Source organism: Giraffa tippelskirchi, chromosome 8 (genome assembly GCF_054371585.1).
Source record: "Giraffa tippelskirchi isolate mGirTip1 chromosome 8, T2T-mGirTip1v1.2.pri, whole genome shotgun sequence".
Taxonomy (NCBI): Eukaryota; Metazoa; Chordata; class Mammalia; order Artiodactyla; family Giraffidae; genus Giraffa; species Giraffa tippelskirchi.
Window position 1 is genome coordinate 67795242 of NC_137282.1, and position 24593 is coordinate 67819834.

The 24593-nt window shown below is 54.9% G+C and overlaps 4 protein-coding genes and 1 long non-coding RNA gene across 7 annotated transcripts in view; 2 read left to right on the forward strand and 3 right to left on the reverse strand.

The window, feature by feature from the left end:
* The window catches only part of LOC145517351 (uncharacterized), a 131507-nt gene extending 122727 nt beyond the window's left edge, over positions 1-8780 (forward strand). Inside the window, exons 61-66 of the long non-coding RNA XR_014061988.1 lie at positions 1809-3141; positions 3907-4132; positions 6375-6632; positions 7250-7361; positions 7582-7679; positions 8183-8780. This is a non-coding gene — a long non-coding RNA (uncharacterized LOC145517351). The remainder of the gene's footprint in view (positions 1-1808; positions 3142-3906; positions 4133-6374; positions 6633-7249; positions 7362-7581; positions 7680-8182) is intronic.
* LOC145517112 (uncharacterized) lies at positions 1747-3994 on the reverse strand. Its single transcript, XM_081519372.1, has 3 exons — positions 3372-3994; positions 2660-2972; positions 1747-2407 (listed from the first exon to the last, which is right to left on the reverse strand). Exons 1-3 carry the CDS (start codon positions 3606-3608, stop codon positions 1779-1781), a joined length of 1179 nt encoding a protein of 392 aa, XP_081375498.1. The 5' UTR covers positions 3609-3994; the 3' UTR covers positions 1747-1778.
* A 610-nt stretch (positions 8781-9390) lies between the features above and the next one.
* On the reverse strand, positions 9391-13384 carry LOC145517106 (uncharacterized). The gene is made up of 3 exons (XM_081519365.1): positions 11016-13384; positions 10304-10616; positions 9391-10051 (listed from the first exon to the last, which is right to left on the reverse strand). Exons 1-3 carry the CDS (start codon positions 11250-11252, stop codon positions 9423-9425), a joined length of 1179 nt encoding a protein of 392 aa, XP_081375491.1. The 5' UTR covers positions 11253-13384; the 3' UTR covers positions 9391-9422.
* Positions 13385-17034: 3650 nt separating this feature from the next.
* On the reverse strand, positions 17035-21078 carry LOC145517137 (uncharacterized). The gene is made up of 3 exons (XM_081519398.1): positions 18660-21078; positions 17948-18260; positions 17035-17695 (listed from the first exon to the last, which is right to left on the reverse strand). Exons 1-3 carry the CDS (start codon positions 18894-18896, stop codon positions 17067-17069), a joined length of 1179 nt encoding a protein of 392 aa, XP_081375524.1. The 5' UTR covers positions 18897-21078; the 3' UTR covers positions 17035-17066.
* LOC145517344 (uncharacterized) overlaps positions 20329-24593 on the forward strand; it is a 325418-nt gene continuing 321153 nt past the window's right edge. Inside the window, exons 1-2 of one of the 3 annotated variants that reach the window (XR_014061979.1) lie at positions 20329-21920; positions 22538-22649. The gene's annotated coding sequence lies outside the window, so the exon portion shown is untranslated. Of the gene's footprint in view, positions 21921-22437; positions 22650-24593 lie in introns of those variants that run through there. The other 2 variants (XR_014061986.1, XR_014061982.1) reach the window with 2 other exon arrangements.

Consider the following 24593-nt stretch of genomic DNA (forward strand, 5'->3'; position numbering starts at 1 on the left):
CTCAGAGAAGCGGGGAACTTGGCCAGAACAAGCAGGTGTGCACCCAGACAGAACCCCCAGATCCGGCCATTGGAGCTCAGGGAGGCCACTGGTGTGGCTTGTCCCTGTGGCAGGGGCCGAGGCATGCAGCCCACCCTGATTCCTGCGGGGGCCTGACTTGGGAAGTGCCATCTGGTAGCTTTGAGACTCACCAAACCAAATTGCACTGGAGAGAGGAAGGACACCTTCCTTCATCCACCCCCCACCCCCGCCGGATTCCCACATACCCTGACCCCTTTCTCTGGATTTCGGAGCCATTTCCAGAGTCCCGCTCATATGACCTCATTCGAAGTGCACTGTGGACGAGCTGCCATCTGCAGCTGCTACCACAGCAGCCAAGGGCTTTAGCTCCCGAGTACCTCCCTTCCTTTGGAACTTGGGGGCCCTCTACTCCCCACTTGCACACCACACACCTTTGCTGAGGATTGTGGGGACCCTCACTCAGTTTGCAGCACGTTGTAGCCATCCCTGTCCTCTCAATACCTCCCTTGAAACTCAGCTTGTGAGCTCCTTTGGAGCAGCGTGGCCCACCTGCAACACTGCAACGGAAGAGACACAGCTGACAGTGAAACAGCAGCTTAGATCTGACGGCCGGAAAGCTCTGTCAAAAGGGACCTCCCTCTTCACACCGCAGAGGCTCTAGGAGCCGCCAGGGTTTCGGAACCAGTGCTGGGGCCAAAAGGACTCCACAGCTGTTTTCCTTCCTGGGGAGGGTTCTGGCTCGAGTGGGAATGGCTCAAGTCTCCTAAGGTTCTGAAAGCCCACTGTGTGCAGATTCACGGTACACAGAGAGCAGAAGGTGGAGTCCTGTCCTGGAGGTGGTCACAGCTCACGGATGAGCCAGGCAGGCAGGCAGGCAGGGCATGAGAACACCTGAGCTGCCTTCATGAGTGAATGGTGTGGGGGCAGAGGAAGAGAAGCCGGTCTGCTCCCTCGTGTGGTGCCCAGGGCAGGTTGTCCCCAGAGGAATCCCTTACGACAGTGAGGACTATCACGGCTGTTTCCCAAGGGGTTCTGTCAGTGCGTGTCTTCCCCGGAGCGGTCAGGCCGTCTCTAAAATACACTGGCCATGGGCATTGCCTCTCCTTGGAACTTCCCATCTGTTTCTCTTTTTTATGGAACAGTGAATTTCTAGAGGGGTTCTGGGCCACAAGGATGTTGGGTCATTTTCTAGCCTTCTGTCATGAAGAACGCTTTCCTGGGCGTTGGGGTGGTTTGTTGTTCCAGCTCCCTTTCTTGGCTTCTTTTGGGAGCTGGTGCAACAAGAGGAGCTCAGCCTCTGCCTTCTGGCTGAGATGGCACCCTTCAAACAGCAATGCCTGCCTGGAGATAATGATGGCATTTGCCAAAAGGGCTTCGTTTGGCACATGGTATCTTGAAAGGACGTACAACGTCCTTTCAGCTATCAAAGGCTAGTTCAAAGGACATAAACATGAGAACTCTCCAGTGGAGTCTTACAGTAGGTGGAGCGTCCGAAAAAAACTCCTTCAGTCATTTCACTGAGAGTCATTGATTGGGGACACCAAGAATATAGGAAGGAATGCAGAAGGAAAAGATGAAATTGTGTTCAGGATCGGGCGGAGGGATGAACAGGGCGTGCTTGCCTTGAATCCAGGCTTTGTTGGGGGGTGGGGCATAAAGATGGAACGGGTCTGAAACTACAAAGTGGTGATGGTAACACAGTATCACCAGAGTTACACAACAGTGTTCCCAAATTGCAACAATGATGAAAAAGTTTACTAATCCCAACTTAACCAACAAAAATACAGGAAACCACGCAAAAAAGAAAACATCACCAGAAAGGTGGAAACAAACCAAATGCAAAGCAGTTCGGGGGAAAGGAACTCCATGTCCCCTGGGGGCAGACCGAGTTGACGGCGTCCACGGTGAGCAGACAGGGATGGAGGCTGCAGAGCCGACCGCTCCCCTGGACGTGGTGTTTCCGGCAAGGGCTCTGGGTCTCTGTCCAGAGCGGGGGCTCGTTCTCCCTGCAGGGGTGGGTGAGTCATCGTGGGCGTCTGGGTGTTGCGCGGGAGCCAGGGCAGGCTCTCCCTGCCGAGGCGGTGACTCCTCCTCTGCCTCGGGTTCTCCTGCCAAAGGCCGAGCAGGTAGAGGTGCACGTGGAGGTGGAGGTTCTGGCTGAGGGGGTGGGACATCAGTGCCTGGGGCTGGGGGTCCTGCAGGCACGGAGATCCGATCTGCCCGGTGTGCTGGCCAGTACCCAGCTGGCCTGGTGTCTCTGCGAGGGCAAGTCTCGGTTCTCCATCTGCCCTCGGTGGATCCCTGGGTCCTGCACCTGGAGCCACCACCTCTGTAGGGACAGGTCTGGGAAGTGGAGCCTGGTTCCAGTTGGAGGCCAGTGCTAGAGCTGTGGGAGAAGCATCGTTTGCCCGCAGGCCAGCCTTGGCATGTGCGTATCCCGGGACAGAAAGCTTCCAAGAGATTCCCAAAGAATACCCAGGGTCGGATGTCTTTTGGGACTGAAGTGTGCAAGATGGGGGGCGGGGGGTGTGAGGCCAGCGCTTGCTGCAGGCCCAGCAGCAGCTTTCGGGGACTCGTCCCTGTGTAGCTCAGCACCCCCTCCGCACACACTCCCGTACACCAGCCCCAGCGTCCTCACCTCTGTGCTCTGGCGTGCTGGGCTCCAGGTCCTCCTGCTGCCTCAGAGGCCGGGGTTCTCGGGACTCTGGGTCGGAGCCGGGTGTGCTGAGCTCCGTGGCAGCCTCAGACTGGGCCGCCGGGTGTATCCTGGGCGGTGTCTCGGCAGCAGGCCTTCCCCGCCTCCGCTTCGCCCCCGGTGGGGCTGATGCCTCCGTGGGCACGCTCACCTGGAGCCTGCACTGGGCCTCACGGGCGGGGGGGTGGTGCTCCGACCCCTCCCTCCGGGAGCTGGATGGGGTGTCCCCGTCCTCGGCCTCATCACGTGGGAAGCTCTGCAACGACAGTGACCGTCAGCCAGCCATGCTGGGAGTTTTCCGAGCTGGGCCTGGCCAGTGGAGCCGCTGCTTCGGCCTGCTCGAACTTCTCTGCCCAGAAGGGTCAGAGACGTGTGTCTGCTCAGATCCCCACCCGGGAGGAAAGAGACCCACCTGAGGGTGTGAGGTCAGCCTGGGCGGCCGGCCCTGCCCGCACTCTCCCCATCCCGCCCAGCATGCTCTCCCCTGGGGTGTGGACACAACTTGTCCGCAGGCTTCTGACCCCACATCCACCTGGGCTTCCTTGAGGGAGACACGCCCCGAGAAACCCGCATCCACACACACAGGCAAAGGACCCGGTGTTTCCGGGTGGCATGGGAGAGGTGGCCTGGCCCGGCCTGGGGCTCCCCGTGTTACCTTTCTGTTTCTCCGGGCAAAGGGCCAGAGGCGTCTCGGGGGTGCCCTGAGCCAACGTCGACAGGGTGCCCACGCACACTGCCTGTGAGCTCTCCTGAGGCCCCGGCCTCTGGGCAGGGGCAAACAGCAGAACATCTCGGCAGCAAGTGATCTGGCTGGGGGCTCCTCTCCGCTCTCGAGGCCTGGATACCCGGGTTGCGGGTTCTGTTGGGTTCTGTTGCCGGCAGGTGACATCATTTCCTGGGGTTCGTGCTGAGGTCCCTTCCCCAAAACTTCCCAAGCGAATCCCTGGGTTTCTGACTGCTCGACCACCACCCTTAAGCCATGTGCAGGCACAGTGACACCCACCCAGCCCAGCCGACAGCCCTGGGGAGGCCTGGGTGCAGCCAGGGCCTGAGCTCCGAGGGCCCCGCTGCTCTCAGACCAGGCTCCTTCTTCTCATAAGTGGTGTGGCCCTGGACAAGCATATGCCCCTCAGGGTTTCCCCAGTCTCTCCATCTGCAGAGTGGCGGTCATTCTCCCATCTGCTTCCTAGGTCTGTCGGCCTACGAGCAGCTCCATGCCTTTCCACCTGGGGCCGATATCACGTGGAGCGTGTGCGCTGAGACTTCAGAAAGAAAGATTCCTTCCTGGGCTGACACAGCACAGAATGGGGCAGAACGAGGCCTGGATGTGCCGTGGTACCCAGGAAAAGGCACTCCCCCTCCTGACTGTTTTGAGACCCCGCATCCAAGTTGGAGGACCGAAAGGAAGACTCGAAGGTCTCCCTCTCTTATAGAAAAGAGTGGCCAACTTTCTGGTCCTCTGTTTCCATTGAGATTCTGTTCAAGTGTCCCAGCTCGGCTTCTGCGGGTGGCTGAGCTTCTAATGGCTCCCTGCGTTCTTGTCTTTTCCTCTCCAAACCTTCCGTCCTTTTCCCCCTTCTGGGGTGGATGGGCGCTGTCATTGCTTCTACCTTCGAGACAGATTGATGAAAAGTCTGGACCATCGACTCCTTTCCTCTCTTTGGTTCCGTGTCTCTCTCTGGCTGTGTCCCTCTCTTTTCCTTTCTCAATTCAGTCTGTGTCTTCCTCTTTCTCTCTCGTGTGTGGACGGATGGATGCTAGGAATGCACATGTATATGATTAGATGAGGGTTATGTTTTAGGGATAGGTTAGAGGGAGAGAAAGGCTTTAGGTCGGAGTTGGTCATGGGGGAAGGGTCAAGGGTGGTGGTGGTGTTTCTTGGAATCTGAGTGCTGTGCATTCTTCGTCTCTTTCCATATGAACCCCTTCTCAGATACACCACTTGCAAGGAGTCTCTCGTGTTCCGTTTCCTCTCTTTTGCATTTGTGAATGCTTGCTTAGCTTCTCTGTTGTGAAGAGGTTCCATTGGATGGAAACCCATTGGTGTACTTCGTGTACCTCTTTCCCTTACTTGAAGAGACCCATTTCTACCTCCGCCCAGCAAATGGCAAGGAGACTCTGATGTTAAGGAGCCTTTGACCTACGCTTCTTTCTAGCTATCTCATGACATCAGCCTTTAGGGTGAGGTTTTCCCCGATATTGAGGTGGTCTGAGATCAAAACCAATAGCGTTCTTCAGATGTAGCTGTCTGGTTTTCCCATGGACATGTATTGAAGAGGCTTTCTTGTTCCCATTTGGATATTCTCCCCTTCTGTGTCAGAGATGAGTTGAGCATGGATGCTGGGGTCTGTGTCTGGACCCTCAACTTTATTCCATCGATCTGGATCTGTGTGTGTTGTTGTATTCCCAATAGCATACTGTCCGGCTCCTGCTGCTGCTGCTGCGGCTAAGTCACTTCAGTCGTGTCTGACTCTGCGCGACCCCATGGCCTGCAGCCTACCAGGCTCCTCCGTCCAGGGCATTTTCCAGGCAAGAGTACTGGAGTGGGTCGCCATTGCCTTCTCCGATACTCTCCTGAGGATCCTAGTTTGGTCGTCTAATTTCCTTTCACACAACCTTGGATGTCCGTATCGGGGCTTTTTCGTCGGATTGTATTGACAATTTAGGCTCTTTTCTGTTTCCGTACCCCTTTTGCAATTCTTGGTTGGGTGCGAAAATGCATTGGCATTTTGGGAGGAATAGCATCGAAGCTGTGGATTGCCTTGTGGGGCTGGGATATCATTTTCCAAATAGGAATTCTTTCAAGCCCTGAGCACAGCTTCTCTTTCCAGGGATTGGTGTGGGCTTGATCTTCCTTCTTCCATCTCTCGCCGTTTTGTGAGAACAGGTCCTTCCTTCCCTTCTGGGTTAGATGGACCCGTGGGGATCACTTCAGTGAATGGCATTGTCAGTGGGGGTGATAATTCCCTTCTCATTGGAAGACTTTGCTGTGAGTATTAGAAATGCAAGTGATTTCTCTTCCCCTTCCTCCCTGTCCATCTCTCAGAGCCACCGGGAAACAGAGGCCTCACCCAGGGTCACACAGGCCTGAGGAGGTACAACTAGACTGTTGATTCTTCAGGCCCTCAGTGCTGGACATCATCCGGGATACTCTGTGTGTGTCTTCCTCAGTCTGGTGTCCCTTCAGACCTTTCCCTAGTTTTCACAGGCTTGTTGTGTTGGTGTTCTTTGTCTGTTTGGAGACACATCCTTGATAAGCTTTGTGTTTCCACTCATTCGTCTCGCGATGTGTGACCTGTCTTTTGCTTTTGTACTGAGGTCTTTCCCACAGTAGATATCTTTGATTTTGCAAAGTCCACTGTATTCTCCTGGTTTTTTTTGTGGACTGCCTTTTAGTTTTGTGTGTGAAGACTCAAAGCACGTGTCCGGTTTCGGCTCATTGTTCCTCTAGATTTGTGACAAGTTTTCATGGAATGTTTGTCTAGGGATAACTGGAAGTGAACTCGGTGTAAGGTGTCAAGTCTCCATCTTCATTCATGTCATCCCCTGCAGTTTCCAATACCCTGTTCCTGAGTGGTATTGGAGACCTTGAGGGAAGTTTGCTTGCATTGGAGTTTGCGTTTCCACCTTGATTAACTTCACACTGTTCTGCCCTCAGGGACACTGTCAAGGGGGAGTGAGGAGCAGCCTGCACTTCCAGCAGTGACCACACGGTGGGGCGAGTGCTGCTCTCCCCTCTGGGAGCCCCAGGCCACAGGCATCCCAGTGAGGAGCCAGCTCTGTGCTCAGCTGAAAGGAGTTAGTCTCTCAGGAGCCTCTGAGCCCTTCCGTTTGGATCACCCAGGGTGGGCATTTACTGTGACAGAAAAAATTGCCCTGAATTCCATGGACGGAAGAGCCTGGCTGTGTAGAGATCGTGAGTTGCCGTGAATCAGACACAACTGAGGACACAAAAATTCAATAGATTAAAACACTTTTTGGGTGTGGGGGGGAGTAAAAGGGGGTGATGTGGGTTTTTTTGTCTTATAAAATAGCCAAGGGAAATCTAGTTTAAACCTAAATTCACATATATGGGATAGGTATAGCTCTCCGTCACCCTATTAAAAAAAACTACTAAACTTTTTTGAAAGTTTATTTTGTAGCTTCCTTGAGCACTTCATTGTGAAGCTTTTTTTTTTTTTTTTTCTGTGACTTTGGCCTCATTAAAAAGTACGGTTTGCCTTTACTGGATAATTTTGTTCATTGGTTTCTTAGGGAATCTTGGTAATATTTGAGTTTCCTGGGGAGTATGGTCACATGACCTGGCCCTGGCCAATCGGTGCCTTCCACCTCCTTGGCCACTGTGATTGGCTCCGGACTGGGGCAGTGCCCAATCGGGGCCCAGGGCCGGGCCTCACGTTAGAAGCCAGGGGAAGAGGAGCTCTCGTCCTGCTGGGGTAGGGGAAGGGGTGGGGCCGGGGGAGGTCAGGCTCCATAAGTGGGAGGGGCGTGAGGTCCGCCTGCGGCAGTTGGTGACCTTCCTGCTCCCCTCAGGGCAGAGCCGCCGGCGTGAGAATGAGGGCGCTGCTGAGCCCAGGGACTGGGATGGCCTGTTGCTGCTGTGGTCCCAGAGCTCCACCCGAGACCTGAGGGAAGCCGTCTGCCCGTGAGTCCTCTCCCGCTTGTCTGTCAGCTTGTTTGAAACATGCTGGGTTTTCTGCCCAGCTGGCTAAGGGGAGTCCCTGGAAACGCAAGGGTGTGGGTTTTGGCAGACTTCAGGGAAGACATGCCAGATGAGCCTGGGAGACTCCAGCTTAATCTGGATTCAGGAGATATCTCCTCGGGCCAGCTAGTAATTGTAGGATAAGCCTAATGAGTCTTCACAGGATGAAGAGAGTAACGTGCCAAGGTAGCAATCGATGTCCTCATTCGAGAGGTTGAAGCTGGTGCTCAGAGAAGCGGGGAACTTGGCCAGAACAAGCAGGTGTGCACCCAGACAGAACCCCCAGATCCGGCCATTGGAGCTCAGGGAGGCCACTGGTGTGGCTTGTCCCTGTGGCAGGGGCCGAGGCATGCAGCCCACCCTGATTCCTGCGGGGGCCTGACTTGGGAAGTGCCATCTGGTAGCTTTGAGACTCACCAAACCAAATTGCACTGGAGAGAGGAAGGACACCTTCCTTCATCCACCCCCCACCCCCGCCGGATTCCCACATACCCTGACCCCTTTCTCTGGATTTCGGAGCCATTTCCAGAGTCCCGCTCATATGACCTCATTCGAAGTGCACTGTGGACGAGCTGCCATCTGCAGCTGCTACCACAGCAGCCAAGGGCTTTAGCTCCCGAGTACCTCCCTTCCTTTGGAACTTGGGGGCCCTCTACTCCCCACTTGCACACCACACACCTTTGCTGAGGATTGTGGGGACCCTCACTCAGTTTGCAGCACGTTGTAGCCATCCCTGTCCTCTCAATACCTCCCTTGAAACTCAGCTTGTGAGCTCCTTTGGAGCAGCGTGGCCCACCTGCAACACTGCAACGGAAGAGACACAGCTGACAGTGAAACAGCAGCTTAGATCTGACGGCCGGAAAGCTCTGTCAAAAGGGACCTCCCTCTTCACACCGCAGAGGCTCTAGGAGCCGCCAGGGTTTCGGAACCAGTGCTGGGGCCAAAAGGACTCCACAGCTGTTTTCCTTCCTGGGGAGGGTTCTGGCTCGAGTGGGAATGGCTCAAGTCTCCTAAGGTTCTGAAAGCCCACTGTGTGCAGATTCACGGTACACAGAGAGCAGAAGGTGGAGTCCTGTCCTGGAGGTGGTCACAGCTCACGGATGAGCCAGGCAGGCAGGCAGGCAGGGCATGAGAACACCTGAGCTGCCTTCATGAGTGAATGGTGTGGGGGCAGAGGAAGAGAAGCCGGTCTGCTCCCTCGTGTGGTGCCCAGGGCAGGTTGTCCCCAGAGGAATCCCTTACGACAGTGAGGACTATCACGGCTGTTTCCCAAGGGGTTCTGTCAGTGCGTGTCTTCCCCGGAGCGGTCAGGCCGTCTCTAAAATACACTGGCCATGGGCATTGCCTCTCCTTGGAACTTCCCATCTGTTTCTCTTTTTTATGGAACAGTGAATTTCTAGAGGGGTTCTGGGCCACAAGGATGTTGGGTCATTTTCTAGCCTTCTGTCATGAAGAACGCTTTCCTGGGCGTTGGGGTGGTTTGTTGTTCCAGCTCCCTTTCTTGGCTTCTTTTGGGAGCTGGTGCAACAAGAGGAGCTCAGCCTCTGCCTTCTGGCTGAGATGGCACCCTTCAAACAGCAATGCCTGCCTGGAGATAATGATGGCATTTGCCAAAAGGGCTTCGTTTGGCACATGGTATCTTGAAAGGACGTACAACGTCCTTTCAGCTATCAAAGGCTAGTTCAAAGGACATAAACATGAGAACTCTCCAGTGGAGTCTTACAGTAGGTGGAGCGTCCGAAAAAAACTCCTTCAGTCATTTCACTGAGAGTCATTGATTGGGGACACCAAGAATATAGGAAGGAATGCAGAAGGAAAAGATGAAATTGTGTTCAGGATCGGGCGGAGGGATGAACAGGGCGTGCTTGCCTTGAATCCAGGCTTTGTTGGGGGGTGGGGCATAAAGATGGAACGGGTCTGAAACTACAAAGTGGTGATGGTAACACAGTATCACCAGAGTTACACAACAGTGTTCCCAAATTGCAACAATGATGAAAAAGTTTACTAATCCCAACTTAACCAACAAAAATACAGGAAACCACGCAAAAAAGAAAACATCACCAGAAAGGTGGAAACAAACCAAATGCAAAGCAGTTCGGGGGAAAGGAACTCCATGTCCCCTGGGGGCAGACCGAGTTGACGGCGTCCACGGTGAGCAGACAGGGATGGAGGCTGCAGAGCCGACCGCTCCCCTGGACGTGGTGTTTCCGGCAAGGGCTCTGGGTCTCTGTCCAGAGCGGGGGCTCGTTCTCCCTGCAGGGGTGGGTGAGTCATCGTGGGCGTCTGGGTGTTGCGCGGGAGCCAGGGCAGGCTCTCCCTGCCGAGGCGGTGACTCCTCCTCTGCCTCGGGTTCTCCTGCCAAAGGCCGAGCAGGTAGAGGTGCACGTGGAGGTGGAGGTTCTGGCTGAGGGGGTGGGACATCAGTGCCTGGGGCTGGGGGTCCTGCAGGCACGGAGATCCGATCTGCCCGGTGTGCTGGCCAGTACCCAGCTGGCCTGGTGTCTCTGCGAGGGCAAGTCTCGGTTCTCCATCTGCCCTCGGTGGATCCCTGGGTCCTGCACCTGGAGCCACCACCTCTGTAGGGACAGGTCTGGGAAGTGGAGCCTGGTTCCAGTTGGAGGCCAGTGCTAGAGCTGTGGGAGAAGCATCGTTTGCCCGCAGGCCAGCCTTGGCATGTGCGTATCCCGGGACAGAAAGCTTCCAAGAGATTCCCAAAGAATACCCAGGGTCGGATGTCTTTTGGGACTGAAGTGTGCAAGATGGGGGGCGGGGGGTGTGAGGCCAGCGCTTGCTGCAGGCCCAGCAGCAGCTTTCGGGGACTCGTCCCTGTGTAGCTCAGCACCCCCTCCGCACACACTCCCGTACACCAGCCCCAGCGTCCTCACCTCTGTGCTCTGGCGTGCTGGGCTCCAGGTCCTCCTGCTGCCTCAGAGGCCGGGGTTCTCGGGACTCTGGGTCGGAGCCGGGTGTGCTGAGCTCCGTGGCAGCCTCAGACTGGGCCGCCGGGTGTATCCTGGGCGGTGTCTCGGCAGCAGGCCTTCCCCGCCTCCGCTTCGCCCCCGGTGGGGCTGATGCCTCCGTGGGCACGCTCACCTGGAGCCTGCACTGGGCCTCACGGGCGGGGGGGTGGTGCTCCGACCCCTCCCTCCGGGAGCTGGATGGGGTGTCCCCGTCCTCGGCCTCATCACGTGGGAAGCTCTGCAACGACAGTGACCGTCAGCCAGCCATGCTGGGAGTTTTCCGAGCTGGGCCTGGCCAGTGGAGCCGCTGCTTCGGCCTGCTCGAACTTCTCTGCCCAGAAGGGTCAGAGACGTGTGTCTGCTCAGATCCCCACCCGGGAGGAAAGAGACCCACCTGAGGGTGTGAGGTCAGCCTGGGCGGCCGGCCCTGCCCGCACTCTCCCCATCCCGCCCAGCATGCTCTCCCCTGGGGTGTGGACACAACTTGTCCGCAGGCTTCTGACCCCACATCCACCTGGGCTTCCTTGAGGGAGACACGCCCCGAGAAACCCGCATCCACACACACAGGCAAAGGACCCGGTGTTTCCGGGTGGCATGGGAGAGGTGGCCTGGCCCGGCCTGGGGCTCCCCGTGTTACCTTTCTGTTTCTCCGGGCAAAGGGCCAGAGGCGTCTCGGGGGTGCCCTGAGCCAACGTCGACAGGGTGCCCACGCACACTGCCTGTGAGCTCTCCTGAGGCCCCGGCCTCTGGGCAGGGGCAAACAGCAGAACATCTCGGCAGCAAGTGATCTGGCTGGGGGCTCCTCTCCGCTCTCGAGGCCTGGATACCCGGGTTGCGGGTTCTGTTGGGTTCTGTTGCCGGCAGGTGACATCATTTCCTGGGGTTCGTGCTGAGGTCCCTTCCCCAAAACTTCCCAAGCGAATCCCTGGGTTTCTGACTGCTCGACCACCACCCTTAAGCCATGTGCAGGCACAGTGACACCCACCCAGCCCAGCCGACAGCCCTGGGGAGGCCTGGGTGCAGCCAGGGCCTGAGCTCCGAGGGCCCCGCTGCTCTCAGACCAGGCTCCTTCTTCTCATAAGTGGTGTGGCCCTGGACAAGCATATGCCCCTCAGGGTTTCCCCAGTCTCTCCATCTGCAGAGTGGCGGTCATTCTCCCATCTGCTTCCTAGGTCTGTCGGCCTACGAGCAGCTCCATGCCTTTCCACCTGGGGCCGATATCACGTGGAGCGTGTGCGCTGAGACTTCAGAAAGAAAGATTCCTTCCTGGGCTGACACAGCACAGAATGGGGCAGAACGAGGCCTGGATGTGCCGTGGTACCCAGGAAAAGGCACTCCCCCTCCTGACTGTTTTGAGACCCCGCATCCAAGTTGGAGGACCGAAAGGAAGACTCGAAGGTCTCCCTCTCTTATAGAAAAGAGTGGCCAACTTTCTGGTCCTCTGTTTCCATTGAGATTCTGTTCAAGTGTCCCAGCTCGGCTTCTGCGGGTGGCTGAGCTTCTAATGGCTCCCTGCGTTCTTGTCTTTTCCTCTCCAAACCTTCCGTCCTTTTCCCCCTTCTGGGGTGGATGGGCGCTGTCATTGCTTCTACCTTCGAGACAGATTGATGAAAAGTCTGGACCATCGACTCCTTTCCTCTCTTTGGTTCCGTGTCTCTCTCTGGCTGTGTCCCTCTCTTTTCCTTTCTCAATTCAGTCTGTGTCTTCCTCTTTCTCTCTCGTGTGTGGACGGATGGATGCTAGGAATGCACATGTATATGATTAGATGAGGGTTATGTTTTAGGGATAGGTTAGAGGGAGAGAAAGGCTTTAGGTCGGAGTTGGTCATGGGGGAAGGGTCAAGGGTGGTGGTGGTGTTTCTTGGAATCTGAGTGCTGTGCATTCTTCGTCTCTTTCCATATGAACCCCTTCTCAGATACACCACTTGCAAGGAGTCTCTCGTGTTCCGTTTCCTCTCTTTTGCATTTGTGAATGCTTGCTTAGCTTCTCTGTTGTGAAGAGGTTCCATTGGATGGAAACCCATTGGTGTACTTCGTGTACCTCTTTCCCTTACTTGAAGAGACCCATTTCTACCTCCGCCCAGCAAATGGCAAGGAGACTCTGATGTTAAGGAGCCTTTGACCTACGCTTCTTTCTAGCTATCTCATGACATCAGCCTTTAGGGTGAGGTTTTCCCCGATATTGAGGTGGTCTGAGATCAAAACCAATAGCGTTCTTCAGATGTAGCTGTCTGGTTTTCCCATGGACATGTATTGAAGAGGCTTTCTTGTTCCCATTTGGATATTCTCCCCTTCTGTGTCAGAGATGAGTTGAGCATGGATGCTGGGGTCTGTGTCTGGACCCTCAACTTTATTCCATCGATCTGGATCTGTGTGTGTTGTTGTATTCCCAATAGCATACTGTCCGGCTCCTGCTGCTGCTGCTGCGGCTAAGTCACTTCAGTCGTGTCTGACTCTGCGCGACCCCATGGCCTGCAGCCTACCAGGCTCCTCCGTCCAGGGCATTTTCCAGGCAAGAGTACTGGAGTGGGTCGCCATTGCCTTCTCCGATACTCTCCTGAGGATCCTAGTTTGGTCGTCTAATTTCCTTTCACACAACCTTGGATGTCCGTATCGGGGCTTTTTCGTCGGATTGTATTGACAATTTAGGCTCTTTTCTGTTTCCGTACCCCTTTTGCAATTCTTGGTTGGGTGCGAAAATGCATTGGCATTTTGGGAGGAATAGCATCGAAGCTGTGGATTGCCTTGTGGGGCTGGGATATCATTTTCCAAATAGGAATTCTTTCAAGCCCTGAGCACAGCTTCTCTTTCCAGGGATTGGTGTGGGCTTGATCTTCCTTCTTCCATCTCTCGCCGTTTTGTGAGAACAGGTCCTTCCTTCCCTTCTGGGTTAGATGGACCCGTGGGGATCACTTCAGTGAATGGCATTGTCAGTGGGGGTGATAATTCCCTTCTCATTGGAAGACTTTGCTGTGAGTATTAGAAATGCAAGTGATTTCTCTTCCCCTTCCTCCCTGTCCATCTCTCAGAGCCACCGGGAAACAGAGGCCTCACCCAGGGTCACACAGGCCTGAGGAGGTACAACTAGACTGTTGATTCTTCAGGCCCTCAGTGCTGGACATCATCCGGGATACTCTGTGTGTGTCTTCCTCAGTCTGGTGTCCCTTCAGACCTTTCCCTAGTTTTCACAGGCTTGTTGTGTTGGTGTTCTTTGTCTGTTTGGAGACACATCCTTGATAAGCTTTGTGTTTCCACTCATTCGTCTCGCGATGTGTGACCTGTCTTTTGCTTTTGTACTGAGGTCTTTCCCACAGTAGATATCTTTGATTTTGCAAAGTCCACTGTATTCTCCTGGTTTTTTTTGTGGACTGCCTTTTAGTTTTGTGTGTGAAGACTCAAAGCACGTGTCCGGTTTCGGCTCATTGTTCCTCTAGATTTGTGACAAGTTTTCATGGAATGTTTGTCTAGGGATAACTGGAAGTGAACTCGGTGTAAGGTGTCAAGTCTCCATCTTCATTCATGTCATCCCCTGCAGTTTCCAATACCCTGTTCCTGAGTGGTATTGGAGACCTTGAGGGAAGTTTGCTTGCATTGGAGTTTGCGTTTCCACCTTGATTAACTTCACACTGTTCTGCCCTCAGGGACACTGTCAAGGGGGAGTGAGGAGCAGCCTGCACTTCCAGCAGTGACCACACGGTGGGGCGAGTGCTGCTCTCCCCTCTGGGAGCCCCAGGCCACAGGCATCCCAGTGAGGAGCCAGCTCTGTGCTCAGCTGAAAGGAGTTAGTCTCTCAGGAGCCTCTGAGCCCTTCCGTTTGGATCACCCAGGGTGGGCATTTACTGTGACAGAAAAAATTGCCCTGAATTCCATGGACGGAAGAGCCTGGCTGTGTAGAGATCGTGAGTTGCCGTGAATCAGACACAACTGAGGACACAAAAATTCAATAGATTAAAACACTTTTTGGGTGTGGGGGGGAGTAAAAGGGGGTGATGTGGGTTTTTTTGTCTTATAAAATAGCCAAGGGAAATCTAGTTTAAACCTAAATTCACATATATGGGATAGGTATAGCTCTCCGTCACCCTATTAAAAAAAACTACTAAACTTTTTTGAAAGTTTATTTTGTAGCTTCCTTGAGCACTTCATTGTGAAGCTTTTTTTTTTTTTTTTTCTGTGACTTTGGCCTCATTAAAAAGTACGGTTTGCCTTTACTGGATAATTTTGTTCATTGGTTTCTTAGGGAATCTTGGTAATATTTGAGTTTCCTGGGGAGTATGGTCACATGACCTGGCCCTGGCCAATCGGTGCCTTCCACCTCCTTGGCCACTGTGATTGGCTCCGGACTGGGGCAGTGCCCAATCGGGGCCCAGGGCCGGGCCTCACGTTAGAAGCCAGGGGAAGAGGAGCTCTCGTCCTGCTGGGGTAGGGGAAGGGGTGGGGCCGGGGGAGGTCAGGCTCCATAAGTGGGAGGGGCGTGAGGTCCGCCTGCGGCAGTTGGTGACCTTCCTGCTCCCCTCAGGGCAGAGCCGCCGGCGTGAGAATGAGGGTGCTGCTGAGCCCAGGGACTGGGATGGCCTGTTGCTGCTGTGGTCCCAGAGCTCCACCCGAGACCTGAGGGAAGCCGTCTGCCCGTGAGTCCTCTCCCGCTTGTCTGTCAGCTTGTTTGAAACATGCTGGGTTTTCTGCCCAGCTGGCTAAGGGGAGTCCCTGGAAACGCAAGGGTGTGGGTTTTGGCAGACTTCAGGGAAGACATGCCAGATGAGCCTGGGAGACTCCAGCTTAATCTGGATTCAGGAGATATCTCCTCGGGCCAGCTAGTAATTGTAGGATAAGCCTAATGAGTCTTCACAGGATGAAGAGAGTAACGTGCCAAGGTAGCAATCGATGTCCTCATTCGAGAGGTTGAAGCTGGTGCTCAGAGAAGCGGGGAACTTGGCCAGAACAAGCAGGTGTGCACCCAGACAGAACCCCCAGATCCGGCCATTGGAGCTCAGGGAGGCCACTGGTGTGGCTTGTCCCTGTGGCAGGGGCCGAGGCATGCAGCCCACCCTGATTCCTGCGGGGGCCTGACTTGGGAAGTGCCATCTGGTAGCTTTGAGACTCACCAAACCAAATTGCACTGGAGAGAGGAAGGACACCTTCCTTCATCCACCCCCCACCCCCGCCGGATTCCCACATACCCTGACCCCTTTCTCTGGATTTCGGAGCCATTTCCAGAGTCCCGCTCATATGACCTCATTCGAAGTGCACTGTGGACGAGCTGCCATCTGCAGCTGCTACCACAGCAGCCAAGGGCTTTAGCTCCCGAGTACCTCCCTTCCTTTGGAACTTGGGGGCCCTCTACTCCCCACTTGCACACCACACACCTTTGCTGAGGATTGTGGGGACCCTCACTCAGTTTGCAGCACGTTGTAGCCATCCCTGTCCTCTCAATACCTCCCTTGAAACTCAGCTTGTGAGCTCCTTTGGAGCAGCGTGGCCCACCTGCAACACTGCAACGGAAGAGACACAGCTGACAGTGAAACAGCAGCTTAGATCTGACGGCCGGAAAGCTCTGTCAAAAGGGACCTCCCTCTTCACACCGCAGAGGCTCTAGGAGCCGCCAGGGTTTCGGAACCAGTGCTGGGGCCAAAAGGACTCCACAGCTGTTTTCCTTCCTGGGGAGGGTTCTGGCTCGAGTGGGAATGGCTCAAGTCTCCTAAGGTTCTGAAAGCCCACTGTGTGCAGATTCACGGTACACAGAGAGCAGAAGGTGGAGTCCTGTCCTGGAGGTGGTCACAGCTCACGGATGAGCCAGGCAGGCAGGCAGGCAGGGCATGAGAACACCTGAGCTGCCTTCATGAGTGAATGGTGTGGGGGCAGAGGAAGAGAAGCCGGTCTGCTCCCTCGTGTGGTGCCCAGGGCAGGTTGTCCCCAGAGGAATCCCTTACGACAGTGAGGACTATCACGGCTGTTTCCCAAGGGGTTCTGTCAGTGCGTGTCTTCCCCGGAGCGGTCAGGCCGTCTCTAAAATACACTGGCCATGGGCATTGCCTCTCCTTGGAACTTCCCATCTGTTTCTCTTTTTTATGGAACAGTGAATTTCTAGAGGGGTTCTGGGCCACAAGGATGTTGGGTCATTTTCTAGCCTTCTGTCATGAAGAACGCTTTCCTGGGCGTTGGGGTGGTTTGTTGTTCCAGCTCCCTTTCTTGGCTTCTTTTGGGAGCTGGTGCAACAAGAGGAGCTCAGCCTCTGCCTTCTGGCTGAGATGGCACCCTTCAAACAGCAATGCCTGCCTGGAGATAATGATGGCATTTGCCAAAAGGGCTTCGTTTGGCACATGGTATCTTGAAAGGACGTACAACGTCCTTTCAGCTATCAAAGGCTAGTTCAAAGGACATAAACATGAGAACTCTCCAGTGGAGTCTTACAGTAGGTGGAGCGTCCGAAAAAAACTCCTTCAGTCATTTCACTGAGAGTCATTGATTGGGGACACCAAGAATATAGGAAGGAATGCAGAAGGAAAAGATGAAATTGTGTTCAGGATCGGGCGGAGGGATGAACAGGGCGTGCTTGCCTTGAATCCAGGCTTTGTTGGGGGGTGGGGCATAAAGATGGAACGGGTCTGAAACTACAAAGTGGTGATGGTAACACAGTATCACCAGAGTTACACAACAGTGTTCCCAAATTGCAACAATGATGAAAAAGTTTACTAATCCCAACTTAACCAACAAAAATACAGGAAACCACGCAAAAAAGAAAACATCACCAGAAAGGTGGAAACAAACCAAATGCAAAGCAGTTCGGGGGAAAGGAACTCCATGTCCCCTGGGGGCAGACCGAGTTGACGGCGTCCACGGTGAGCAGACAGGGATGGAGGCTGCAGAGCCGACCGCTCCCCTGGACGTGGTGTTTCCGGCAAGGGCTCTGGGTCTCTGTCCAGAGCGGGGGCTCGTTCTCCCTGCAGGGGTGGGTGAGTCATCGTGGGCGTCTGGGTGTTGCGCGGGAGCCAGGGCAGGCTCTCCCTGCCGAGGCGGTGACTCCTCCTCTGCCTCGGGTTCTCCTGCCAAAGGCCGAGCAGGTAGAGGTGCACGTGGAGGTGGAGGTTCTGGCTGAGGGGGTGGGACATCAGTGCCTGGGGCTGGGGGTCCTGCAGGCACGGAGATCCGATCTGCCCGGTGTGCTGGCCAGTACCCAGCTGGCCTGGTGTCTCTGCGAGGGCAAGTCTCGGTTCTCCATCTGCCCTCGGTGGATCCCTGGGTCCTGCACCTGGAGCCACCACCTCTGTAGGGACAGGTCTGGGAAGTGGAGCCTGGTTCCAGTTGGAGGCCAGTGCTAGAGCTGTGGGAGAAGCATCGTTTGCCCGCAGGCCAGCCTTGGCATGTGCGTATCCCGGGACAGAAAGCTTCCAAGAGATTCCCAAAGAATACCCAGGGTCGGATGTCTTTTGGGACTGAAGTGTGCAAGATGGGGGGCGGGGGGTGTGAGGCCAGCGCTTGCTGCAGGCCCAGCAGCAGCTTTCGGGGACTCGTCCCTGTGTAGCTCAGCACCCCCTCCGCACACACTCCCGTACACCAGCCCCAGCGTCCTCACCTCTGTGCTCTGGCGTGCTGGGCTCCAGGTCCTCCTGCTGCCTCAGAGGCCGGGGTTCTCGGGACTCTGGGTCGGAGCCGGGTGTGCTGAGCTCCGTGGCAGCCTCAGACTGGGCCGCCGGGTGTATCCTGGGCGGTGTCTCGGCAGCAGGCCTTCCCCGCCTCCGCTTCGCCCCCGGTGGGGCTGATGCCTCCGTGGGCACGCTCACCTGGAGCCTGCACTGGGCCTCACGGGCGGGGGGGTGGTGCTCCGACCCCTCCCTCCGGGAGCTGGATGGGGTGTCCCCGTCCTCGGCCTCATCACGTGGGAAGCTCTGCAACGACAGTGACCGTCAGCCAGCCATGCTGGGAGTTTTCCGAGCTGGGCCTGGCCAGTGGAGCCGCTGCTTCGGCCTGCTCGAACTTCTCTGCCCAGAAGGGTCAGAGACGTGTGTCTGCTCAGATCCCCACCCGGGAGGAAAGAGACCCACCTGAGGGTGTGAGGTCAGCCTGGGCGGCCGGCCCTGCCCGCACTCTCCCCATCCCGCCCAGCATGCTCTCCCCTGGGGTGTGGACACAACTTGTCCGCAGGCTTCTGACCCCACATCCACCTGGGCTTCCTTGAGGGAGACACGCCCCGAGAAACCCGCATCCACACACACAGGCAAAGGACCCGGTGTTTCCGGGTGGCATGGGAGAGGTGGCCTGGCCCGGCCTGGGGCTCCCCGTGTTACCTTTCTGTTTCTCCGGGCAAAGGGCCAGAGGCGTCTCGGGGGTGCCCTGAGCCAACGTCGACAGGGTGCCCACGCACACTGCCTGTGAGCTCTCCTGAGGCCCCGGCCTCTGGGCAGGGGCAAACAGCAGAACATCTCGGCAGCAAGTGATCTGGCTGGGGGCTCCTCTCCGCTCTCGAGGCCTGGATACCCGGGTTGCGGGTTCTGTTGGGTTCTGTTGCCGGCAGGTGACATCATTTCCTGGGGTTCGTGCTGAGGTCCCTTCCCCAAAACTTCCCAAGCGAATCCCTGGGTTTCTGACTGCTCGACCACCACCCTTAAGCCATGTGCAGGCACAGTGACACCCACCCAGCCCAGCCGACAGCCCTGGGGAGGCCTGGGTGCAGCCAGGGCCTGAGCTCCGAGGGCCCCGCTGCTCTCAGACCAGGCTCCTTCTTCTCATAAGTGGTGTGGCCCTGGACAAGCATATGCCCCTCAGGGTTTCCCCAGTCTCTCCATCTGCAGAGTGGCGGTCATTCTCCCATCTGCTTCCTAGGTCTGTCGGCCTACGAGCAGCTCCATGCCTTTCCACCTGGGGCCGATATCACGTGGAGCGTGTGCGCTGAGACTTCAGAAAGAAAGATTCCTTCCTGGGCTGACACAGCACAGAATGGGGCAGAACGAGGCCTGGATGTGCCGTGGTACCCAGGAAAAGGCACTCCCCCTCCTGACTGTTTTGAGACCCCGCATCCAAGTTGGAGGACCGAAAGGAAGACTCGAAGGTCTCCCTCTCTTATAGAAAAGAGTGGCCAACTTTCTGGTCCTCTGTTTCCATTGAGATTCTGTTCAAGTGTCCCAGCTCGGCTTCTGCGGGTGGCTGAGCTTCTAATGGCTCCCTGCGTTCTTGTCTTTTCCTCTCCAAACCTTCCGTCCTTTTCCCCCTTCTGGGGTGGATGGGCGCTGTCATTGCTTCTACCTTCGAGACAGATTGATGAAAAGTCTGGACCATCGACTCCTTTCCTCTCTTTGGTTCCGTGTCTCTCTCTGGCTGTGTCCCTCTCTTTTCCTTTCTCAATTCAGTCTGTGTCTTCCTCTTTCTCTCTCGTGTGTGGACGGATGGATGCTAGGAATGCACATGTATATGATTAGATGAGGGTTATGTTTTAGGGATAGGTTAGAGGGAGAGAAAGGCTTTAGGTCGGAGTTGGTCATGGGGGAAGGGTCAAGGGTGGTGGTGGTGTTTCTTGGAATCTGAGTGCTGTGCATTCTTCGTCTCTTTCCATATGAACCCCTTCTCAGATACACCACTTGCAAGGAGTCTCTCGTGTTCCGTTTCCTCTCTTTTGCATTTGTGAATGCTTGCTTAGCTTCTCTGTTGTGAAGAGGTTCCATTGGATGGAAACCCATTGGTGTACTTCGTGTACCTCTTTCCCTTACTTGAAGAGACCCATTTCTACCTCCGCCCAGCAAATGGCAAGGAGACTCTGATGTTAAGGAGCCTTTGACCTACGCTTCTTTCTAGCTATCTCATGACATCAGCCTTTAGGGTGAGGTTTTCCCCGATATTGAGGTGGTCTGAGATCAAAACCAATAGCGTTCTTCAGATGTAGCTGTCTGGTTTTCCCATGGACATGTATTGAAGAGGCTTTCTTGTTCCCATTTGGATATTCTCCCCTTCTGTGTCAGAGATGAGTTGAGCATGGATGCTGGGGTCTGTGTCTGGACCCTCAACTTTATTCCATCGATCTGGATCTGTGTGTGTTGTTGTATTCCCAATAGCATACTGTCCGGCTCCTGCTGCTGCTGCTGCGGCTAAGTCACTTCAGTCGTGTCTGACTCTGCGCGACCCCATGGCCTGCAGCCTACCAGGCTCCTCCGTCCAGGGCATTTTCCAGGCAAGAGTACTGGAGTGGGTCGCCATTGCCTTCTCCGATACTCTCCTGAGGATCCTAGTTTGGTCGTCTAATTTCCTTTCACACAACCTTGGATGTCCGTATCGGGGCTTTTTCGTCGGATTGTATTGACAATTTAGGCTCTTTTCTGTTTCCGTACCCCTTTTGCAATTCTTGGTTGGGTGCGAAAATGCATTGGCATTTTGGGAGGAATAGCATCGAAGCTGTGGATTGCCTTGTGGGGCTGGGATATCATTTTCCAAATAGGAATTCTTTCAAGCCCTGAGCACAGCTTCTCTTTCCAGGGATTGGTGTGGGCTTGATCTTCCTTCTTCCATCTCTCGCCGTTTTGTGAGAACAGGTCCTTCCTTCCCTTCTGGGTTAGATGGACCCGTGGGGATCACTTCAGTGAATGGCATTGTCAGTGGGGGTGATAATTCCCTTCTCATTGGAAGACTTTGCTGTGAGTATTAGAAATGCAAGTGATTTCTCTTCCCCTTCCTCCCTGTCCATCTCTCAGAGCCACCGGGAAACAGAGGCCTCACCCAGGGTCACACAGGCCTGAGGAGGTACAACTAGACTGTTGATTCTTCAGGCCCTCAGTGCTGGACATCATCCGGGATACTCTGTGTGTGTCTTCCTCAGTCTGGTGTCCCTTCAGACCTTTCCCTAGTTTTCACAGGCTTGTTGTGTTGGTGTTCTTTGTCTGTTTGGAGACACATCCTTGATAAGCTTTGTGTTTCCACTCATTCGTCTCGCGATGTGTGACCTGTCTTTTGCTTTTGTACTGAGGTCTTTCCCACAGTAGATATCTTTGATTTTGCAAAGTCCACTGTATTCTCCTGGTTTTTTTTGTGGACTGCCTTTTAGTTTTGTGTGTGAAGACTCAAAGCACGTGTCCGGTTTCGGCTCATTGTTCCTCTAGATTTGTGACAAGTTTTCATGGAATGTTTGTCTAGGGATAACTGGAAGTGAACTCGGTGTAAGGTGTCAAGTCTCCATCTTCATTCATGTCATCCCCTGCAGTTTCCAATACCCTGTTCCTGAGTGGTATTGGAGACCTTGAGGGAAGTTTGCTTGCATTGGAGTTTGCGTTTCCACCTTGATTAACTTCACACTGTTCTGCCCTCAGGGACACTGTCAAGGGGGAGTGAGGAGCAGCCTGCACTTCCAGCAGTGACCACACGGTGGGGCGAGTGCTGCTCTCCCCTCTGGGAGCCCCAGGCCACAGGCATCCCAGTGAGGAGCCAGCTCTGTGCTCAGCTGAAAGGAGTTAGTCTCTCAGGAGCCTCTGAGCCCTTCCGTTTGGATCACCCAGGGTGGGCATTTACTGTGACAGAAAAAATTGCCCTGAATTCCATGGACGGAAGAGCCTGGCTGTGTAGAGATCGTGAGTTGCCGTGAATCAGACACAACTGAGGACACAAAAATTCAATAGATTAAAACACTTTTTGGGTGTGGGGGGGAGTAAAAGGGGGTGATGTGGGTTTTTTTGTCTTATAAAATAGCCAAGGGAAATCTAGTTTAAACCTAAATTCACATATATGGGATAGGTATAGCTCTCCGTCACCCTATTAAAAAAAACTACTAAACTTTTTTGAAAGTTTATTTTGTAGCTTCCTTGAGCACTTCATTGTGAAGCTTTTTTTTTTTTTTTTTCTGTGACTTTGGCCTCATTAAAAAGTACGGTTTGCCTTTACTGGATAATTTTGTTCATTGGTTTCTTAGGGAATCTTGGTAATATTTGAGTTTCCTGGGGAGTATGGTCACATGACCTGGCCCTGGCCAATCGGTGCCTTCCACCTCCTTGGCCACTGTGATTGGCTCCGGACTGGGGCAGTGCCCAATCGGGGCCCAGGGCCGGGCCTCACGTTAGAAGCCAGGGGAAGAGGAGCTCTCGTCCTGCTGGGGTAGGGGAAGGGGTGGGGCCGGGGGAGGTCAGGCTCCATAAGTGGGAGGGGCGTGAGGTCCGCCTGCGGCAGTTGGTGACCTTCCTGCTCCCCTCAGGGCAGAGCCGCCGGCGTGAGAATGAGGGCGCTGCTGAGCCCAGGGACTGGGATGGCCTGTTGCTGCTGTGGTCCCAGAGCTCCACCCGAGACCTGAGGGAAGCCGTCTGCCCGTGAGTCCTCTCCCGCTTGTCTGTCAGCTTGTTTGAAACATGCTGGGTTTTCTGCCCAGCTGGCTAAGGGGAGTCCCTGGAAACGCAAGGGTGTGGGTTTTGGCAGACTTCAGGGAAGACATGCCAGATGAGCCTGGGAGACTCCAGCTTAATCTGGATTCAGGAGATATCTCCTCGGGCCAGCTAGTAATTGTAGGATAAGCCTAATGAGTCTTCACAGGATGAAGAGAGTAACGTGCCAAGGTAGCAATCGATGTCCTCATTCGAGAGGTTGAAGCTGGTGCTCAGAGAAGCGGGGAACTTGGCCAGAACAAGCAGGTGTGCACCCAGACAGAACCCCCAGATCCGGCCATTGGAGCTCAGGGAGGCCACTGGTGTGGCTTGTCCCTGTGGCAGGGGCCGAGGCATGCAGCCCACCCTGATTCCTGCGGGGGCCTGACTTGGGAAGTGCCATCTGGTAGCTTTGAGACTCACCAAACCAAATTGCACTGGAGAGAGGAAGGACACCTTCCTTCATCCACCCCCCACCCCCGCCGGATTCCCACATACCCTGACCCCTTTCTCTGGATTTCGGAGCCATTTCCAGAGTCCCGCTCATATGACCTCATTCGAAGTGCACTGTGGACGAGCTGCCATCTGCAGCTGCTACCACAGCAGCCAAGGGCTTTAGCTCCCGAGTACCTCCCTTCCTTTGGAACTTGGGGGCCCTCTACTCCCCACTTGCACACCACACACCTTTGCTGAGGATTGTGGGGACCCTCACTCAGTTTGCAGCACGTTGTAGCCATCCCTGTCCTCTCAATACCTCCCTTGAAACTCAGCTTGTGAGCTCCTTTGGAGCAGCGTGGCCCACCTGCAACACTGCAACGGAAGAGACACAGCTGACAGTGAAACAGCAGCTTAGATCTGACGGCCGGAAAGCTCTGTCAAAAGGGACCTCCCTCTTCACACCGTAGAGGCTCTAGGAGCCGCCAGGGTTTCGGAACCAGTGCTGGGGCCAAAAGGACTCCACAGCTGTTTTCCTTCCTGGGGAGGGTTCTGGCTCGAGTGGGAATGGCTCAAGTCTCCTAAGGTTCTGAAAGCCCACTGTGTGCAGATTCACGGTACACAGAGAGCAGAAGGTGGAGTCCTGTCCTGGAGGTGGTCACAGCTCACGGATGAGCCAGGCAGGCAGGCAGGCAGGGCATGAGAACACCTGAGCTGCCTTCATGAGTGAATGGTGTGGGGGCAGAGGAAGAGAAGCCGGTCTGCTCCCTCGTGTGGTGCCCAGGGCAGGTTGTCCCCAGAGGAATCCCTTACGACAGTGAGGACTATCACGGCTGTTTCCCAAGGGGTTCTGTCAGTGCGTGTCTTCCCCGGAGCGGTCAGGCCGTCTCTAAAATACACTGGCCATGGGCATTGCCTCTCCTTGGAACTTCCCATCTGTTTCTCTTTTTTATGGAACAGTGAATTTCTAGAGGGGTTCTGGGCCACAAGGATGTTGGGTCATTTTCTAGCCTTCTGTCATGAAGAACGCTTTCCTGGGCGTTGGGGTGGTTTGTTGTTCCAGCTCCCTTTCTTGGCTTCTTTTGGGAGCTGGTGCAACAAGAGGAGCTCAGCCTCTGCCTTCTGGCTGAGATGGCACCCTTCAAACAGCAATGCCTGCCTGGAGATAATGATGGCATTTGCCAAAAGGGCTTCGTTTGGCACATGGTATCTTGAAAGGACGTACAACGTCCTTTCAGCTATCAAAGGCTAGTTCAAAGGACATAAACATGAGAACTCTCCAGTGGAGTCTTACAGTAGGTGGAGCGTCCGAAAAAAACTCCTTCAGTCATTTCACTGAGAGTCATTGATTGGGGACACCAAGAATATAGGAAGGAATGCAGAAGGAAAAGATGAAATTGTGTTCAGGATCGGGCGGAGGGATGAACAGGGCGTGCTTGCCTTGAATCCAGGCTTTGT

Excerpts from the sequence above, each read along its gene's own strand:
- LOC145517112 (XM_081519372.1), bottom strand. The coding sequence starts at position 3,608 with ATGATGTCACCTGCCGGCAACAGAACCCAACAGAACCCGCAACCCGGG. Across the intron at positions 2,973-3,371 it reads TTGCCCGGAGAAACAGAAAG|AGCTTCCCACGTGATGAGGC; the intron begins GTAACACGGGGA and ends CTGTCGTTGCAG. Across the intron at positions 2,408-2,659 it reads CAGCACGCCAGAGCACAGAG|CTCTAGCACTGGCCTCCAAC; the intron begins GTGAGGACGCTG and ends CTTCTCCCACAG.
- LOC145517106 (XM_081519365.1), bottom strand. The coding sequence starts at position 11,252 with ATGATGTCACCTGCCGGCAACAGAACCCAACAGAACCCGCAACCCGGG. Across the intron at positions 10,617-11,015 it reads TTGCCCGGAGAAACAGAAAG|AGCTTCCCACGTGATGAGGC; the intron begins GTAACACGGGGA and ends CTGTCGTTGCAG. Across the intron at positions 10,052-10,303 it reads CAGCACGCCAGAGCACAGAG|CTCTAGCACTGGCCTCCAAC; the intron begins GTGAGGACGCTG and ends CTTCTCCCACAG.
- LOC145517137 (XM_081519398.1), bottom strand. The coding sequence starts at position 18,896 with ATGATGTCACCTGCCGGCAACAGAACCCAACAGAACCCGCAACCCGGG. Across the intron at positions 18,261-18,659 it reads TTGCCCGGAGAAACAGAAAG|AGCTTCCCACGTGATGAGGC; the intron begins GTAACACGGGGA and ends CTGTCGTTGCAG. Across the intron at positions 17,696-17,947 it reads CAGCACGCCAGAGCACAGAG|CTCTAGCACTGGCCTCCAAC; the intron begins GTGAGGACGCTG and ends CTTCTCCCACAG.